Raw genomic sequence first — 17,031 nt, forward strand, 5'->3', positions numbered from 1 at the left:
TTCTTATTACTCGGGGAATTGCAGGTGTTTAAAGGCTCCCTCCTAGGAACCAGGGACAAAGGCCAGCCAAATCATTTAGTATGTAACAAGACCCCGTCACTGTATTTTTATTAGTAACTCTTGGTGTTATTTACTCCTTCAGGGTGATAAAGATCTGTAGGCTACGTCTCTTTAACATGAGACATTTATTAATTCCCTGGAAAAAAGGCATATGTTATCTGGAAAGCAGCCTGTTTGTTGATATCAAAATTCATAAATGATAGAATAGATTTCTAGAAGTTGCACCACATTGGAATGTAATAATTAGGACAATAATAGGCAGGCTTTTAGAACACAAACATGTGTACTCTTTCAGGTCCCATTAGCTGATTCCCAGCTACGTTAGCCCAATTCCCTCCGACCCCGGTGTCAAGCTGTCATCGGTAGTTCACTGTTTCTTTTCCTGCTCAGAAGCATCAGAGGATCATGTAGTCTGCTCAGTGCCTGTTGACTGCTGAGTATCCAAGCTTTCTACTAAGCTAGACTCATTAGTTTTAGAAAGTTTCAATTACCTAGCCTGCTATAATTAACTTTCTCACTGTAATTTTCCACCGTTCATGCTAAAGTGAGTTTTGAGGGAGATGAGCATCTTTCTCGGTATCTTCTGCTTACCTGGGTCCAAACGCAACTGAAATTGTAGACGAGAAAATAGATACTGTGCGTCCCTCCTGTGTTACCACGGTAGCACACGGTCCAGTCGAGGCCACACGTCTGTTGCTTGACAGGTTGTCTTCATTTATGGTTTCTTTTATTTTCCCCAAGGTGTCACATGCACAGCTTTTGTCAGTATTTGACTATATGTCCGTCTTCATCTAGAACAGTCTAGTTTATTTCCATTGGCTTGGATTAATAAGTAATGGCATCCCTGTAACTATCGAAAGTGTATAGTTTGGGCAAAAGTTGTACGATGCCCTGATCTTTTTGGCGAAGGCAATTCAGTTAGTCTTTTAAGAGAGAGATCTCAATTTTTTCCCCAACAAATATTATTTTAAGTGTTTTCTTTCTGTTTTAGAGGTAATCTACACATACCTTTAAAAAGTTAAACAACACAGGAAGTTAAGAAGAAAGTTTCTTTAGAGAATTTCTGAAAAAGTTGATCTTTTCTAAAAATAATCTTAAAATGTTTTGAATATAATTGTCTTATAAATAGTTGTATGGCACTAGGTTCTCTTTTTAAAAAATGAGACTTATAGAGCCTAGAAAGAAATCCCACATTTTTTTTTAAAGACTCAGAACCACTTTTCCAAATGAAATCATATGCAGAAGACTAAGCTATGAAACAGGTGACCATAGATTTGCTCTGGTGGAATTGGAGCTGAACTCCTGAAACCCTTCCCGATGTCATCCTTGCTTCCTGCAGAGGCCCCTGTGGTTGCAGAAAATCCTTCCGATTCTTCAGAGCATAGTTTTACGATGAGTTTCTGGAGTAGAATCATAAGAGATAATATGTGAAAGTATGTTTCCACGGTGAAGGTCTCTAAAAATGTCAGGTTTTACTGTTACTATGAATGTACTCAGTTCGAGGGAGACTGAGGTACTTGTCTGTGTTCACACAGTTAGCCGGTAGCAGAAACTGGTGAGAAACCAGGTCCCCATATGTTCTGTGCTTTTCCAGTTCACCCGTATGCCTCCTTCCAATTGGCTTTTCTTTATCCACATTAATATTCAAATGACTGATTTATCACTTAGTGATCTTGTTTTATTTTTAGCTTCTACTTACCTTGTTATTGTATTTTCACATTGTTTTAGATATTTTACTTTTCTTTATAATATGCTATTGAGCATTTTACACTTTACTAATGTAAGATTTTTCATTTGCTTTTGGTGACTTATAGTAAAAGGGGGAAGATCTTATTCAAGCAATAGATGTCTTAAAAAAATTTTTTTAATGTTTATTTATTTTTGAGAGAGAGAGCACAAGCAGGGGAGAGGCAGAGAGAGAAGGAGACAAAGAATCTGAAGCAGGATCCAGGCTCTGAGCTATGAGCACGGAACCCAACATGGGACTCGAACTCACAAACTGTGAGACCATGACCTGAGCCGAAGTCGGATGCTTAACCAACTGAGCCACCCAGGCGCCCCTCAATAGATGTCTTAATAAGAACATAAGCTCTCCATTTTTATCTTTTAGCTAAACAGCAGATATGTAGGCCTAAAATTAAGCGTATTTAAAATTTTTTTAATGTTTATTTATTTTTGAGAGAGAGAGAGAGAAAGAGAGAGACAGAGCATGAGTGGGGGAGGGGAAGAAAGAGAGAGGGAGACAGAGAATCTGAAACAGGCTCCAGGCTCTGAGATGTCGGCACAGAGCCCAACGCAGGGCTTGAACTCACAAGCCGTGAGATCATGACTTGAGCTGAAGTCAGATGCTCAACCGACTGAGCCACTCAGGCGCCCCAAGCATATTTTATATTTCAATTCAGTTGGATGTAATATATATGAAAATGACTTAAATGCTGATATATAGAGTTACCTGGAAGTGATAATAAAATATCTTTCATCTTTATAATGCATTAAGCTCACCCTGTACTTTGACATATATCATTTATGGATAACACTGTGTTGTGTATATACACACATACACATGTATCTGTAATTTAAATATCTTTATATACACTTCCACTTGTGACTATGCAGGTTATGCAGATTTGTGCTATGTCCTATTACACAGACAATTGTGTGAATGATAAACCCAAGAATTGGGCAGTGCACAACCTTCTCAACTGTACATTACCCTGCCAATATCTCTTCCAGTGCAGTGTTCCACCCTCTATCTGGTTGGGGAAATAGACATGTATACAGTCAAGTATAACTGATGTGATAAGTGCTACTTATGGTGTAATCTAAAAGTGTTGTGGAGACCAGAGGAGGAAGGAAGTAGTTTCTTCAGAAGATTACAGAAATCAATGTAATGAAAAAGCTGACTTTACTTAAGGAAATTCCATACTTATGTCATATTAATATTATATATTTTAGGAATTATAGAGGCTGAACTATTAAGAAATTAATTCAAAAAATTGAATTACCCCAGCTGTAGGGCTCCTAGCTTAGCATGGACACGGGCAGCTTTCTTCACCTGCATTCCGAAGTCTGTCTGGATTTCTAGCCTTCTGGTTGTTACTTCTTAAAATGCTGTTGTCGCAACTTGGGCCAGCCCTCGCATGCCATGTGTGAGATAGGCAGACAACAAGAACAGAATCTTTCTAAGATTCCATAGAGTGCTTAAGATGATATCATGCTCACTACCATCCTCTGATTTCAGAGTAGAGTTTTTGTTTGTTCTCAGACAACAGCATAAACTGCCCTTAGTCCGAGTTCTTGCTAGAGATCTCAATTTTTTTTTTTTTATCAATAGCTGTGTTGAGAGAAGTGACATTTATGGAAGATCATTCATCTAAATCAATTTTTGACAAATTGTGTTTAGCTGATGCTAATGCTGAGAGATTTTTTGGCTCAGAAATGGCTACTCTAGGAATATGTTAATAAGGACCCCTTAACGAACACTAGCCTGTGAGCTGAGCATCACTGTGTGGTATGTGTTTTATTGTTAACTGAATGTGAATGAATTACGATGGTGAGGGCCCAGAACAAAGAGACTAAGGGGTCTTTAGAGGTGAGACTGGAGATGTACGTGGGAACATCATGGCACTCCTTGTAAATCACTCCTGGAGAACCGGTGGAGTATTTTACAGGGTGACGCTGCCCCTTTAGAAGGCTCATGCTCTCTGCAGAGGGGAGGACAAGATGAAAGAGATATGGGTGTTTTCAGAGAGAACTGGGAGGTGAGGGCTGGACCAAGTAGCAAAAGTTAGAATGGAAGCACACCTGTTGTTGTCTGAGTAGGTGTTGTTAGAAGAGAAGCGTAGGGGCGCCTGGGTGGCTTAGTCGGTTGGGCGTCCAACTTTGGCCCAGGTCATGATCTTGCGGTCCGTGAGTTCGAGCCCTGCATCGGGCTCCGTGCTGACAGCTCGGAGCCTGGAGCCTGCTTTGGATTCTGTGTCTCCCTCTCTCTCTGCCCCTCCCCCACTCACTCTCTGTCTCTCTCTATCAAAAAATGAATAAACATTAAAAAAATTAAAAAAAAAAAGAAGAGAGGGGTAGAAGAGAGAGAAGAAAGTTACGGATGACTCCCAGGTTTCTTTTCCTCATTTATCTGTATATCAAATACTTACAAATAAGGACACTGTGCCATATACCTTTCTGGACCCTGAGGTTGTAGTGATGAACAAGATAAACAAAATGTCTTTCCTCTTTACATTCCAGTGGGAGACACAGTACTCAGATAAACAAATATACCAATTTTTGTTAACTACACCGGGGTCCATCTCACCAAAACAGTGGTTGAAGTGGGAACCCAGGTGAAGGAAATCCGAGAGTGTGTGGGTGGCAAAACACAACAAAGATTATCTGTAGTTCTTTAGACTGATTTTTTGGGGGAGACAGAAAATTCTAGATAAAATTGTAAATCACACAACATAGTATATATGACTTATTAAGAAGTTATCAGGACTGGCTGGAGGAGGCAGAATGGGGGCGGTTTAAGAGTTTGTGACATGAATCCCCCTGAGAAAGACAAATAACTGACCTTGGGAATATCATTGTCCAGGGAGGAGGAGATACATCAAATAGGAGTATGGAAATTAGAAGAGAGAGAATGTATTGATGTTGGATGGGGAAATGTTTGGACGGGACAGTCGGGTCATTGGTGTAGATCCCTGAAGTGGGTGCCCAGCAGGGGGTGCAGACTTTGGGGTAAGAGGCATTTATGTTGGATGTGTTGACTTCGTGATGCCAAGTAAGGATGATCCAAGTGCGCAAGCCCAGCTGCAGATACTAGTCCACATATATGGTTTTCCCAAACATTTCCAAATAGTTATGTGATGGAGTAGAACCTACAGTTCTTGTGCTTCCGAACTCTAGGAGGTCTCCTCAAACTCCAGATGCATTAGGTAATGATTTAATGGGTAGCAGTTCTAAAATCAGAAAGGTCTCAACTCCAGTGTCAGAAGCTGCTTCATTTTACTCCCTCTTGTTTTTTGTTTTTTTTTTTTTTGTCAGCTTAGCCTTTTTATGACATATATAGCTTACTAACGATTTCCTGTTATTTTGAAAAAAAAAATAGGGTCACCGTGAAGGGGAAGAAAGTGCAGGTGTGGGACTATTACTCCATATCACTTCACCTATCCCACCTGTGGCCTTTTGCCTCTTAGATGGCACCCAAGACATAAAATCTTTTTTTTTTAATGTTTATTTTTGAGAGAGAGAGAAAGAGCGAACGAGCTTGAGTGGGGGAGGAGCAGAGAGAGAGGGAGACACAGAATCTGAAGCAGGCTCCAGGCTCCGAGCTGTCAGCACAGAACCCGATGTGGGGCTCAAACTCATAAACCGCGAGATCATGACCTGAGTCCGACACTTAAGAGCCACTCAGGCGCCCCAAGACATAAAATCTTCATGTGTTTATGAGGTCTCATTAATAGACAAGGGAATATCTGGAAGGCTCTAGCTTGCCATAGGAAGGTGTCAGGAGATTATGAATCGCCTTATACATTTAAATTCATTGAAAAGCAGAGCTAAATTTAGCCAGTTCATTACTTTAAACAGCTTGCTTTTATTTCAGGGAAATAGGAAATTCTTTTTGCCATTGTACTGTTGTCGTGAGAGATTTACTTTGTAATTGAATGAGTTGTGATTATTTATATATCTTTATATTTGGAAATGGTGAAAAAATGTCATATCTCTTGCCCTTATTCATTAAAATGGTGATGGGAAATTATAATTTGAAATGACCAAACTGCAAAGATTTCCGAGGACAAATATATGACTTTTTGCTTCTATGTTGGCCTTATTTTGTGGTTGTGTCTTCGATTATTGAAGTCATTTTTAACTAGTTTGCTCTTCATCATGAAATAAGTAAGCTTTTTTGGATAGGAGGAGGATGCATTTTGGGTCAATGTATCTCCACTTTCTCCTACATTTATACACTATCTTTTTTTTTTTTAATTTTTTTTAACGTTTATTTATTTTTGAGACAGAGAGAAACAGAGCATGAACGGGGGAGGGTCAGAGAGAGAGGGAGACACAGAATCCGAAGCAGGCTCCAGGCTCTGAGCAGTCAGCACAGAGTCCGATGCGGGGCTCGAACTCACGGAGCGCGAGATCGTGACCCGAGCCGAAGTCGGACGCTTAACCGACTGAGCCACCCAGGTGCCCCTATACACTATCTTTTTAAAATGTTTATTCATTTATTTTGAGAGAGAGAAAGAGAGTGAGAGAGCCCAGAGCCCATCGCAGGGCTTGATCTCATGAGCCAGGAGATCGTGACCTGAGCTGAAATCAAGAGTCAGATGCTTAGCCGACTGAGCCACCCAGGTGCCCCTACATTATCTTTAACACAACTTAAAATCTTGGATCAGTAAATTGCTACAGTGGTAGGTATGGAACGAGATCTTTAAGACTGAGCTTCTAGAGCATGAGGACCGTGAAGCCTTTTCTGTTTTATTTGTGTGCTAGCTCTGGTTACTCAGGGCATACATTTTGAATGACTGGTTGCTTTCCAAACCACACGGTACTACCCTTGAAATGATTGATAGTCTGGGTCCCTCCCCAGGTTTCCCTTACTTCTCCCAATACTCCTTTTTTCATATTGCTAGGAAAAAGTGTGGTTTTTAAAATTTTTTTGTTTTTGTTTGTTTGTTTGTTTTTTAAATAGAGCCCAGTAGAGTTAGTCTTCTTTACCGCCTAAACTCAGAATGGAGAAATGAGAGAGACCCAGCGGGGCGTGGTTTGCTATTTTGTATCAGGGGGTGAGAGGTGATTCACTGTACTTGCAGCTGTCCCAAAGCGTTGGATCCGGATTGTGTCCGCTACAGAAGCCCGTGGGTGGCCTTCTCAATGGAGACAGAGCAGTCTTCACGTTGGGACGGGCTGTGTGGCTCGGAGCACCGACCTAGGAAGCCTTCTTGGACAGTTGCCCTGTTTAATTTTGTCCCTGATTTACAGGGAAACTTTTAGAAGGGCTAAATTCTTCGAATAACGGGGCTGGGGAATGCAGTGTCATCCTTATAAGAACAATGAGACAAAATCTTTAGGAATAGACTAAGGAGTCTCATCCCACTCAAAATTTACAGTAATTAGAATTTCATGTACTCCAAAATTAAGGCAGATTTTCGAAGGTGAACATTATGCAAGACAGTTTAGGCACTTCATGCCCTGGTTTCCAGAATTAAGGAGAGTTCTGGGGGGTGTTTGTGAGTAATTCCTGTCGATTCACATGTTCCTAGATTTTAAAAATCATTCACCGTGTCTTAGGGTATATTTTCACAAATCTTTCTGTTGGCTTTCTTGTTTTGCAGAGGACAATAGAGAGCTATGTGGATAAACGCATGGGTACAACATATGGCCCTCCTGCGGGAAAGAAGATGACTGTTTTTATTGATGATGTGAATATGCCAGTAATCAATGAGTGGGGCGATCAGGTATATTGATTCCATTGCACACTTTATGTCAACTCAACATTGATGAGTAAATATTTTTCTACTTTTTCAATATGCTGTTACTGAATTCCAAGAAATTCCATTATTTGGCAACATCAAGGCATTAGCTTCTGGGATGTAAAGGAGTGACCTTTAAATTCTGAACGTTGTCTTTCTTAGGTTACTAATGAGATAGTACGACAGCTGATGGAACAGAATGGGTTTTATAACCTGGAGAAGCCTGGGGAGTTCACCAGCATTGTGGACATCCAATTTTTGGCAGCCATGATCCATCCTGGGGGTGGACGCAATGATATTCCCCAAAGACTCAAAAGACAGTTCTCTATATTCAACTGCACGTTGCCTTCTGATGCTTCCATGGACAAGATCTTTGGTAAAATGGTGTCAGTGGGGCACGGGGAGGGAGTAATACCTACTTGCATTCCAATGAGAAGATATCTACCCAGAGGTCAACACAGAAGGGGCATTGGGTGGCTCTTCAGTCCTTTTTACCATGTACTCTCAAGTAGTATTTATATCAGGATTTTGTTTCTATAAGGAATTTTTATATATATGTAGTGAATTGGGTGCCTAGGTAGATCCTTTCTACCTTTGTTTTTCTTAAGGTGACTGTTGCCAGCTTCTTAACCAAGGAGGCTAAACATTAAATGAACGTGAAGATGATGAGATTGTTTCCTCGTGGATATACCTATTTCAGGTCCGATTGATAGACTACCATGCCAAAAGTTTATGTGGCTGAGACTTTAACCAAGCCACATAATGATTTTGGCCAAAGCAATAATTTTGCCCATAGCAGAGATTAGCCAGAGTCTGATCATCAGAGTAATTTACAGGATTGTAATAAGTTACTGATTGATTAAATATGTAGTATTTCAGAAATAATATCTAGCCCAGGAGATAAACACTATATATCTACATATCTACATATCTATATCTATGTCTATATCGACACTAGCCCAGGAGATAACTATGATTGTCAAACTGAATAATGGAAAGAGTTTATAGTTGATTTTGTGGTTTCTTTTTGCAGAAAAAGAGTGTAAAGTTATGTACGCATTGTGTTAGGTGTTAACTTACCATTTCTGAAACTACTACTGAGAGAAAATGCATTAGGATACCCTAATTAATTTCTGGCAGACTAGAATGTCATCTCAGCACCCTGGGCTAGTGGGGTTTGGCCATATCTGCCTTCAATTTTCTTTAATTATTCTTTTTTTGCCTAGAAAGTTTTACACACAAAGTAAATTAAAATATTTTGTAATGCTTGGGAAGGCAACAGTAGAATGGAGAAATCTTAAGGGTTCCCGGCACCTCCCTTTTCCTTATGTCTTTCGAAAGCACCTTTTTTTTTTTTTTTTAATTTTTTTTTTCAAGGTTTATTTATTTTTGGGACAGAGAGAGACAGAGCATGAACGGGGGAGGGTCAGAGAGAGAGGGAGACACAGAATCGGAAACAGGCTCCAGGCTCTGAGCCATCAGCCCAGAGCCCGACGCGGGGCTCGAACTCACGGACCGCAAGATCGTGACCTGGCTGAAGTCGGACGCTTAACCGACTGCGCCACCCAGGCGCCCCTCGAAAGCACCTTTATATATTTAATGTCACCCACTTAATAATACTGAATTCATTTACCTAGAGTTTTCAGTAGTGTTTCTTAACCAAATTTTCAGTATTTGGATGCTAACTTCCTTGAGCCTATATCTATTTTTTAGATTAAAAAAATAAGAGAACACGAATGTAAATTTCTTTGATATGTGGTCATCGATTATACTGTATATAATAATTGTGCAAACTCTATAGTATAATGTTTTCCATTTTAATTTCACTGACTTGAACCATCACTCAGAATGTTACTTTTTTCCCCTTTCAGGTGTGATTGGGGTAGGCCACTATTGCAGTCAGAGGGGCTTCTCAGATGGCGTGAGAGATTCAGTAAAGAAATTGGTCCCCCTGACACGTCGACTGTGGCAGATGACCAAGATGAAAATGCTCCCTACCCCTGCAAAATTCCATTATGTGTTTAACCTTCGAGATCTTTCTAGGATCTGGCAGGGAATGCTGAACACCACCTCAGAGGTTATCAAGGAACCAGATGTAAGTGAAATATAAGAGGAGAAAATAAATGGCATCGTTATTTATTCTATTCCCTAAACTGTTATTCGTAATGTAATGTTTAGTGGGATGATGAAATATTTTGGGATGTTTTAGCATGCATTTTTTTTTCTGCCTTTCAACTAACATAAATAAGGGAAAAGTACATCAGGAAGTTTCTTTTAAAAAATTCCAATTAAATTTATATTTAAGGAAATAGTATACATAGTTATTTTCTAATGAATGGAATAAAGTAAACAATTGATCTTATTTTCCCATTATATTTTTCTTATACTAAATAATGGAAAGAATCAGTATTGATTTTATTATGTGATAGTCTCCATATTTTAAACTTGACATCTTAGCTTTAAAAAAGTAATTATCTTTATAAACACTCAAAATTGAAGAGACCATTTTGTTGTTAATCATCCACGATCTTTCTTTTCCGTGTAACTAGATGAGCTAAAACAATTATGTATATTGGCATAATTAAGAAGAGGCAGAAAAGTAGAAAGTCCATTTGGCTGAGAAATGAGCATTTGTACACACACTTGAATATAACAGTTCCTAGCATTAAAAGAATTCTCTTCAAACTAGAAACATTATGGAAAAATTCCAAAGCATGGCCTGTGTGCTCAGGCTAAGGTAATATTGGCTTCCCTTTTAGCTTTTTATGGAATGGAGAAGGTAATTAAGCAAATTGGCTTTAGGGATTTGTCCACATCAATACACAGGAACAGTTGAGATATCAAACAAACCATCACTAGGCATATTGAGTAGTGACTATAAAAAAAAAACCCAGCTTTGCCCCAGATGCTCACAAAGTAGGTAACCACATGGCTGACTCCAAAGAAAGACGTTTTGGGGAAAGCTCACTTTCCTTGTTACAGAGAACAGAAAATAATTTTAGCAGCAGGGAACATTTTATCTTGTTTTTTTTCCCCTCAAACTCATTGATACATTAGTGGCCATGCAGAATGCAGTTCCCCAATATTATTTTTTGAGTAGCCAGATTTTGATGCTTACTTGAAATCATCATAAATATTTCCAGCAATTGATGTTGTCATGAACTTCTGTCTTAATTAACTGAATCATTGAATATATTTTACTAAATTCCTTTTAAATTTTGGTAACCAAATATAACCAATAGCATTTTATCATTAGTAATATAATAGCTTAAAAACCCCCTAACTTGCAAAATGTTAGCAAGCTCAGAAGTTTCCACCAGTCTTTCATATCAGATGAACTTGCTATAGAAACAAGTGTATCGAGCAATTAATATCCTCAACTTCCAATGAACTTTGCACCTTGGATTACATAGACTAGGTGATTGTTTTGTTCAGATAATCCAGACTTTTGCTGCAAATTTCCTTCACATCGTGTTAAGTAAACATACCCTTCTAATACTCAGTTATATATGTGAAAATTGTTTATACCCTACATTTTATTTTCTGCTCTGGCCACATGAATGTAGGTGTCTTATCCAAACAGACTAATTTATCACAGGTTTAAGACTTTTATGTAGCATATTACCTTGTTGGTTAATCAGAGTCATTTTAGTGATTTGTCTAGGTTTGTTTTCATTTTAATGTAAAGACTGAACATGAATAGACACTACTCTATTTGATATACTTGATTAGACCAACTTGAAATAAAATATATTGTTTTAAGTTTATTTTTTGAGAGAAAGAGAAAGAGAGTGAGAGTGTGTGTGCGGGTTGGAGAGGTGCAGAAAGAGAGGGGGACAGAGGATCCAAAGAGGGCTGTACTCTGACAGCAGAGAGCCTGATGTGGGGCTCAAACTCACCAGCGACAAGATCGAGATCATGACCTGAGTCGAAGTTGGATGTTTAACCGACTGTGCCAGCCAGGCACCCTGAAATGAAGTATGTTTTAACCTTAAGTTTTAATTTTTTAAAAAATATATATTTTTTAAATATATATTTTTTTTCAACGTTTATTTATTTTTGGGACAGAGAGAGACAGAGCATGAACGGGGGAGAGGCAGAGAGAGAGGGAGACACAGAATCGGAAACAGGCTCCAGGCTCTGAGCCATCAGCCCAGAGCCTGACGCGGGGCTCGAACTCACGGACCACGAGATCGTGACCTGGCTGAAGTCGGACGCTTAAGCGACTGCGCCACCCAGGCGCCCCTAAAAAATATTTTTAATGTTTATTTATTTCTGAGAGAGAGAGGGAGAGCGAGAGAGAGAGAGAGAGAGAGAGAGCGCGAGCCTGAGCGGGGGAGGGGCAGAGAGAGAGGGAGACACAGAATCCAAAACAGGCTCCAGGCTCTGAGCTATCAAGTCCCACGTGGGGCTCGAACTCATGGACCTCAACATCATGACTTGAACCGAAGTTGGAGGCTTAACCAACTGAGCCACCCAGGCGCCCCTAAACTTCAGTTTTTAAAATGTAGCATCTTAGATCAGGAAGGATGGTGCTCTATAATTTTGTCAATTTGATTCCCAACTATGGCAAATAGGAACGAATAACACATTTTAATTCTGTTTTCAACAGGATCTGTTAAGGCTGTGGAAGCATGAGTGTAAACGTGTTGTAGCTGATCGTTTCACGGTTTCCGGTGATGTGACCTGGTTTGATAAGGCTTTAGTACGTTTGGTGGAGGAGGAGTTTGGTGAAGAGAAAAAACCCTTGGTGGACTGTGGATCTGATGCTTATTTTGTGGATTTCCTGAGGGATGCACCTGAAGTGACAGGTAAAGAAGTGAAGCAGAATTTGAAATTCCCCAAAGGGATACTTGAAGACAGAAGGTTCAGGTTAGGGATGTTGAGTTTCTGGCTAGGAAAGTTTACTGAAACAAGCCTGGGACATAGTAGTTGCTCAATAAATACAGAATGCGTGGATACTGATGGAGCTCAAAGATGAACTATTTTTTATACCTCTCAATCCTGCATATAAAGTAGATTTAGGAGGCAAGATAGGGTAGAAGAAAGTGCCCAGGATTTGTAGCTGTTACACAGTGGTAGGTTTGTGGAAGGGATCTACCACACGTTAGCTGGATGACTCTCTGGACTTGAACCTCATTCTCCTCCCTTAGGAAAATGGAAATAGTAATATATGCGTCATGGGGCACTGCGGGAAATAAATGAAATATTATCTGCAGAGTGGCTTGGCAGTCTGCCGAATGGAAGGTAGCAAAAACCTTGGTTTACGAACATAATTCGTTCCGGAAACGCGCTTGCAATCCAAAGCACTCGTATGTCAAAGAGAATTTCAAGAACCATTGGCTCGGTTGAGATCATGTGATATTCGGCGACGCGTACTGCTCGTATTGCAAGACATCGCTTGTTTATCAAGATAAAATTCATTAGAAATGTTTGCTCATCTCGCGGAACACTCACAGAACAGGGTACTCGCAGTCCGTGGTTTTCCTGTAATTGTTATTTGGGTCATCCCGAGTGTTGAAATTAGAAAAGCCTCAAATACCTGAGAAAGCCTTTGAATCTAATGGGAAAGAGGTGGGTGATGTGGCCATAAGCTTTCGTGGTTATGGTTCTATGCAAAATTGAGAGATATATTGCTTCTCTTCTAATGCAAAGAGGTAGTGCTCCAATTACTTTTTTCCTTCAGAAATAACTGAGTGTAAGTAGACTATTTCTCTTTCATTTAATTACCTTTTTTTTTTAAAAATACTGGAAGTGAATTTTAAGTTAATTTCCATATTTAAACACATGCTATTTGTATCTTCTAAATGGTTGAAAGTGACCAGGCAGCCCCTTCCCAGATTTGGTAAGGATGTGTGTGATCTATCAGAAGTTCCCGAGTGACAATTGCAAAAGGCAGTTTACTGCTAGCTATGCAGCTGGAAGGATCCTTCCACAGAAAGAAGCTGACACATTTTACTTGAAATCAGGTCACCTACGTACAAAAATCCTGTAGGTGTAAGAGCATTTAAAATTAGAATTTATGTATCTCATTTGCTCTAATTCAGAAGGGTAAATAATAAAAATTTATGTCTTTTATTTCCTCTCATTCAGAAGGCTAAATAATTAGGTTATGGTTTCCAAGCAGCAAAGCACAACTGGGGCACTTTTGCTGGGCGGGTGTGTGGGAGGCAAACACATGACCTTTGTTGATTCAAAGCGCTTTGTTTCTCAAAGCTCGAGTTGGACATTTATAAAAAAAAAAAGGTGAAGTGACTATTGAAATTTAATTAGTGAGGGCTTTGCAAAGAAGCCAATCTTCATGGCTATGTTAAATCAATTTTCTCGCTTTGTTATAAAAAGGTTAATATACTATTATATTAGGACAAGGTCAATTGACAATAATTATGTACTATTAGATTTGGAAGATCCACTCACTCTTCTAGTACCCAGTGAATTTCTAAGTTGTTACTGGCATATTCAACTCAGATGTCACTCTTTTTCCTGTTACTAATGTGAACCAATAGTAAACTTCCAGAGACCTCATTTAGCTTTCCTTTGGCATTATGCCTTGTAGTCAAAGATGGAAAAGTGTTAAGCTGGTATATTATGTGTTTCTAATTTTTAAAAAAGCATATTGATTTCAATAATCTTTTCCCAGTGACCCAATTCAATATGTTTATTTAGGAAATCATTATTCTGTTTTCTCTCAACCCTCTACCTCTGTTCCCTAAAATTCACTCTATCTTTGCCGCTAACCTGAAACTCCTGAATCATAAGAATTTCCTGAGCAAATGCAATGACCTTTTTCTTTTCCTCTTATTAAAAAATTCTTTTAAGTCTTCATCTCTCTTGCTGATTTTTTACACTAAATCCCTGTTTTTCTGACCTTCATTTTGTCCATGAAGCGAATATTCCCGGAAGGTTTATTGAAATGCCAATATTCAATTATGGATTCAAATTAAATTCAATATATATTACATTATTTGAAATTGGCCTTTTCTAGGCAGAAAGGAACTAAGATTGCATATGACCACAAAAATTCCAATGTTTTTACTATTGTTTGCTTTTTTTCTTTTCTAAAAATATATATACTATGGCATTTGGGTGAAAATCAGTATCGTTCAGTGTTAAATTGTAGAGTTATGAGTGTATTAATTTAGGTTGAAGGAAGTAGTAAAGTCTGGCAATTTGAGGAAACAACTGAATTGTTCCCCCAACTCCCTAGGTGAAACATCTGACGAGGCTGATGCCGAAATGCCCAAAATTTATGAGCCAATTGAATCTTTTGATCACCTAAAGAAGCGTTTGACTGTGTTCCTGCAGCTGTATAACGAGAGCATCCGTGGCACCGGCATGGACTTGGTGTTCTTCGACGATGCCATGGTTCACTTAGTCAAGGTCAGTGGCCACGCCCAGTAACACCTCCCCAAAGTGACGGACGCGGGGCTTCAAACCAGAATTTTTCCCCCTCTTTTGTTTTCATCTCCTAAGAGAATATTCAGTGTAAAAAATCAACTCAATGTTGGAGTCCAGTTTAATTTCGAAACCGCAACACGTGACACCTATAGGCGGAAAATCAGCCTGAAAATCAGAGCATGTAGACTTCCAACGTGTGATATAATCTTATTCAGTGTTGCCACACAGCTTCCAGCTCAGTGTTTTCACTACGTAGAATGAATGTGGTTGACATCTGAGTTCAAAGCACAGGCAGAAAGTCTGCTTATTTTTTGTATTATGCAAAGGAGAGCTGTAAAAAGTAGTGCGTAAGCTTTGAAGAAATTATGCTTAGTGACATAAGCTAGTCACAGAAGGGCAAACACTGGACGATTCCAGTTGTCTGAGGTACCTAGGATAGTCGAATTCATAGAGACGAGAAAGTAGAATGGTGATTGCCAGGGGTGTAGGGATAGGGACAGTGGGGAGTGTTTAGTGGTACAGAGTTTCACTTTTGCAGGATGGAGAGTTTTTGTGGTGGTTGAACCACAATGCCATTGACCGATATGCCTAATGGTCAAGATGGGAAGTTTTAGGTCACATGTATTTTACCACAGTTAGAAATGATAATAAGAAAATACTGCATGAACAATTGACTTTGAGCTGGGTGAAAATTTTGCTAGAATGAAATTTACCAGGAAAGTACATTTTCCTTTCTGCTTCGTCATAGGGGTCATTCAGTATCTCTTCCTAAGATAGTTGATTTTCAAAGACTGGAAACAAAATATATTATTTACTTGATAACTTATGTGATCTAATTTTTTTGTGGTGGTAGATAATCCCATTTTATTTATTTATTTATTTATTTATTTATTTATTTATTTATTTATTTAGAGTGCGGGCAAGTGTGTGAGTGGGGGAAGGGCAGAGGGAGAGGGCTTGAGAATCTTAAGCAGGCTTCATGCTCAGCAAGGAGCCCCATGGAGGGCTTGATCTCACGACCCTGAGATCGTGACCTGAGCCCAAATCAAGAGCTGGATGCTTAACCGACTGAGCCACCCAGGTGCCCCAAGATAAAGCCATTTTAAATCTGTTGCTGATATTCTCACTTTGTTGATGTCAACTTCTTTCTCAGAAGAAGAAAGAAAAAGTTAGAAAAAGGACAGCTTGAGGCTGAATTCCATTGCTTAGGTTTAATCATGAGGAGCAACCTTATAATTGCAAATTGTCTCCTCTCATAATTACTGAATCTAGAGTTCATCTAGACGACCCTCCCTCTGAAAGCAGAAGAGAGTGGGGAAGGCTCCAGGACATCAGGAAGAGGGAGGAAGACGGAGAGGCTGGTCTGGGTTGGGTACCCCCCCCCCCACTGCTGCCCCCACCGCCCCCTGCATGAAGGCATTTAGCTTGGACACTTAGAATACTCAGAATCTGAGACATCTGTGCTGAATTATGAGCACAGATATCCTTCCAAATATAAATAATGATAGTCTGTCGTATTTAATGATTAAAAGGAAGAAGAAAAAAAAATGATGCCAAAAGCAACTTCATAACTAACGTCTCTTGGGGACAAAATCTGACTGGCCTAGGATTTCATAATGGCTCAGATTGAAATGAAGCTATTGTTGGGGCCCCTGGGTGGCTCAGTCGGTTGAGCGTCTGGCTTCGGCTCAGTCATGATCTCGCAGTCTGTGAGTTCGAGCCCCGTGTCGGGCTCTGTGCTGACAGCTCAGAGCCTGGAGCCTGCTTCGGATTCTGTGTCCCCCTCTCTCTCTGCCCCTCCCCCACTCATGCTCTGTCTCTCTCTGTCTCAGAAATAAATAAACATTAAAAAATATTTTAAAAAAAAGAAATGAGGCTATTGTTAGTCTCGTGCTTGAATAAGTTCTCTAGAACTGTCTCATTTCTGTGTTTCAAACACAGAGTATGAGCGATGAGTATGAGTGATGAGCATTTCTTCACTTCAGAATTGTGGGCACATGACATTTGAGGCACAGGTGACTCAGCACAGGGTCTTTGACTGTTTGCCTCAGTTTCTCTCTCAGGCTCTTGTGTCTGCTCTTGAATTGGCTGAAGAATTCCTGAC

The 17,031-nt window shown here is 39.6% G+C and overlaps 1 protein-coding gene across 1 annotated transcript in view; it reads left to right on the forward strand.

Moving 5' to 3' along the window:
* Positions 1-17,031, forward strand: part of DNAH5 (dynein axonemal heavy chain 5) — a 231,275-nt gene that overhangs the window by 124,512 nt on the left and 89,732 nt on the right. Inside the window, exons 48-52 of the mRNA XM_047077331.1 lie at positions 7,392-7,514; positions 7,692-7,905; positions 9,401-9,624; positions 12,142-12,340; positions 14,737-14,909. Of these exons, the coding sequence (XP_046933287.1) occupies positions 7,392-7,514; positions 7,692-7,905; positions 9,401-9,624; positions 12,142-12,340; positions 14,737-14,909 (933 nt within the window). The remainder of the gene's footprint in view (positions 1-7,391; positions 7,515-7,691; positions 7,906-9,400; positions 9,625-12,141; positions 12,341-14,736; positions 14,910-17,031) is intronic.

This window comes from Lynx rufus, unplaced genomic scaffold (assembly GCF_022079265.1).
Source record: "Lynx rufus isolate CCGP_SWC_20201006 ecotype Redwood Valley unplaced genomic scaffold, mLynRuf1.p SCAF_1, whole genome shotgun sequence".
Classification (NCBI taxonomy): domain Eukaryota; kingdom Metazoa; phylum Chordata; class Mammalia; order Carnivora; family Felidae; genus Lynx; species Lynx rufus.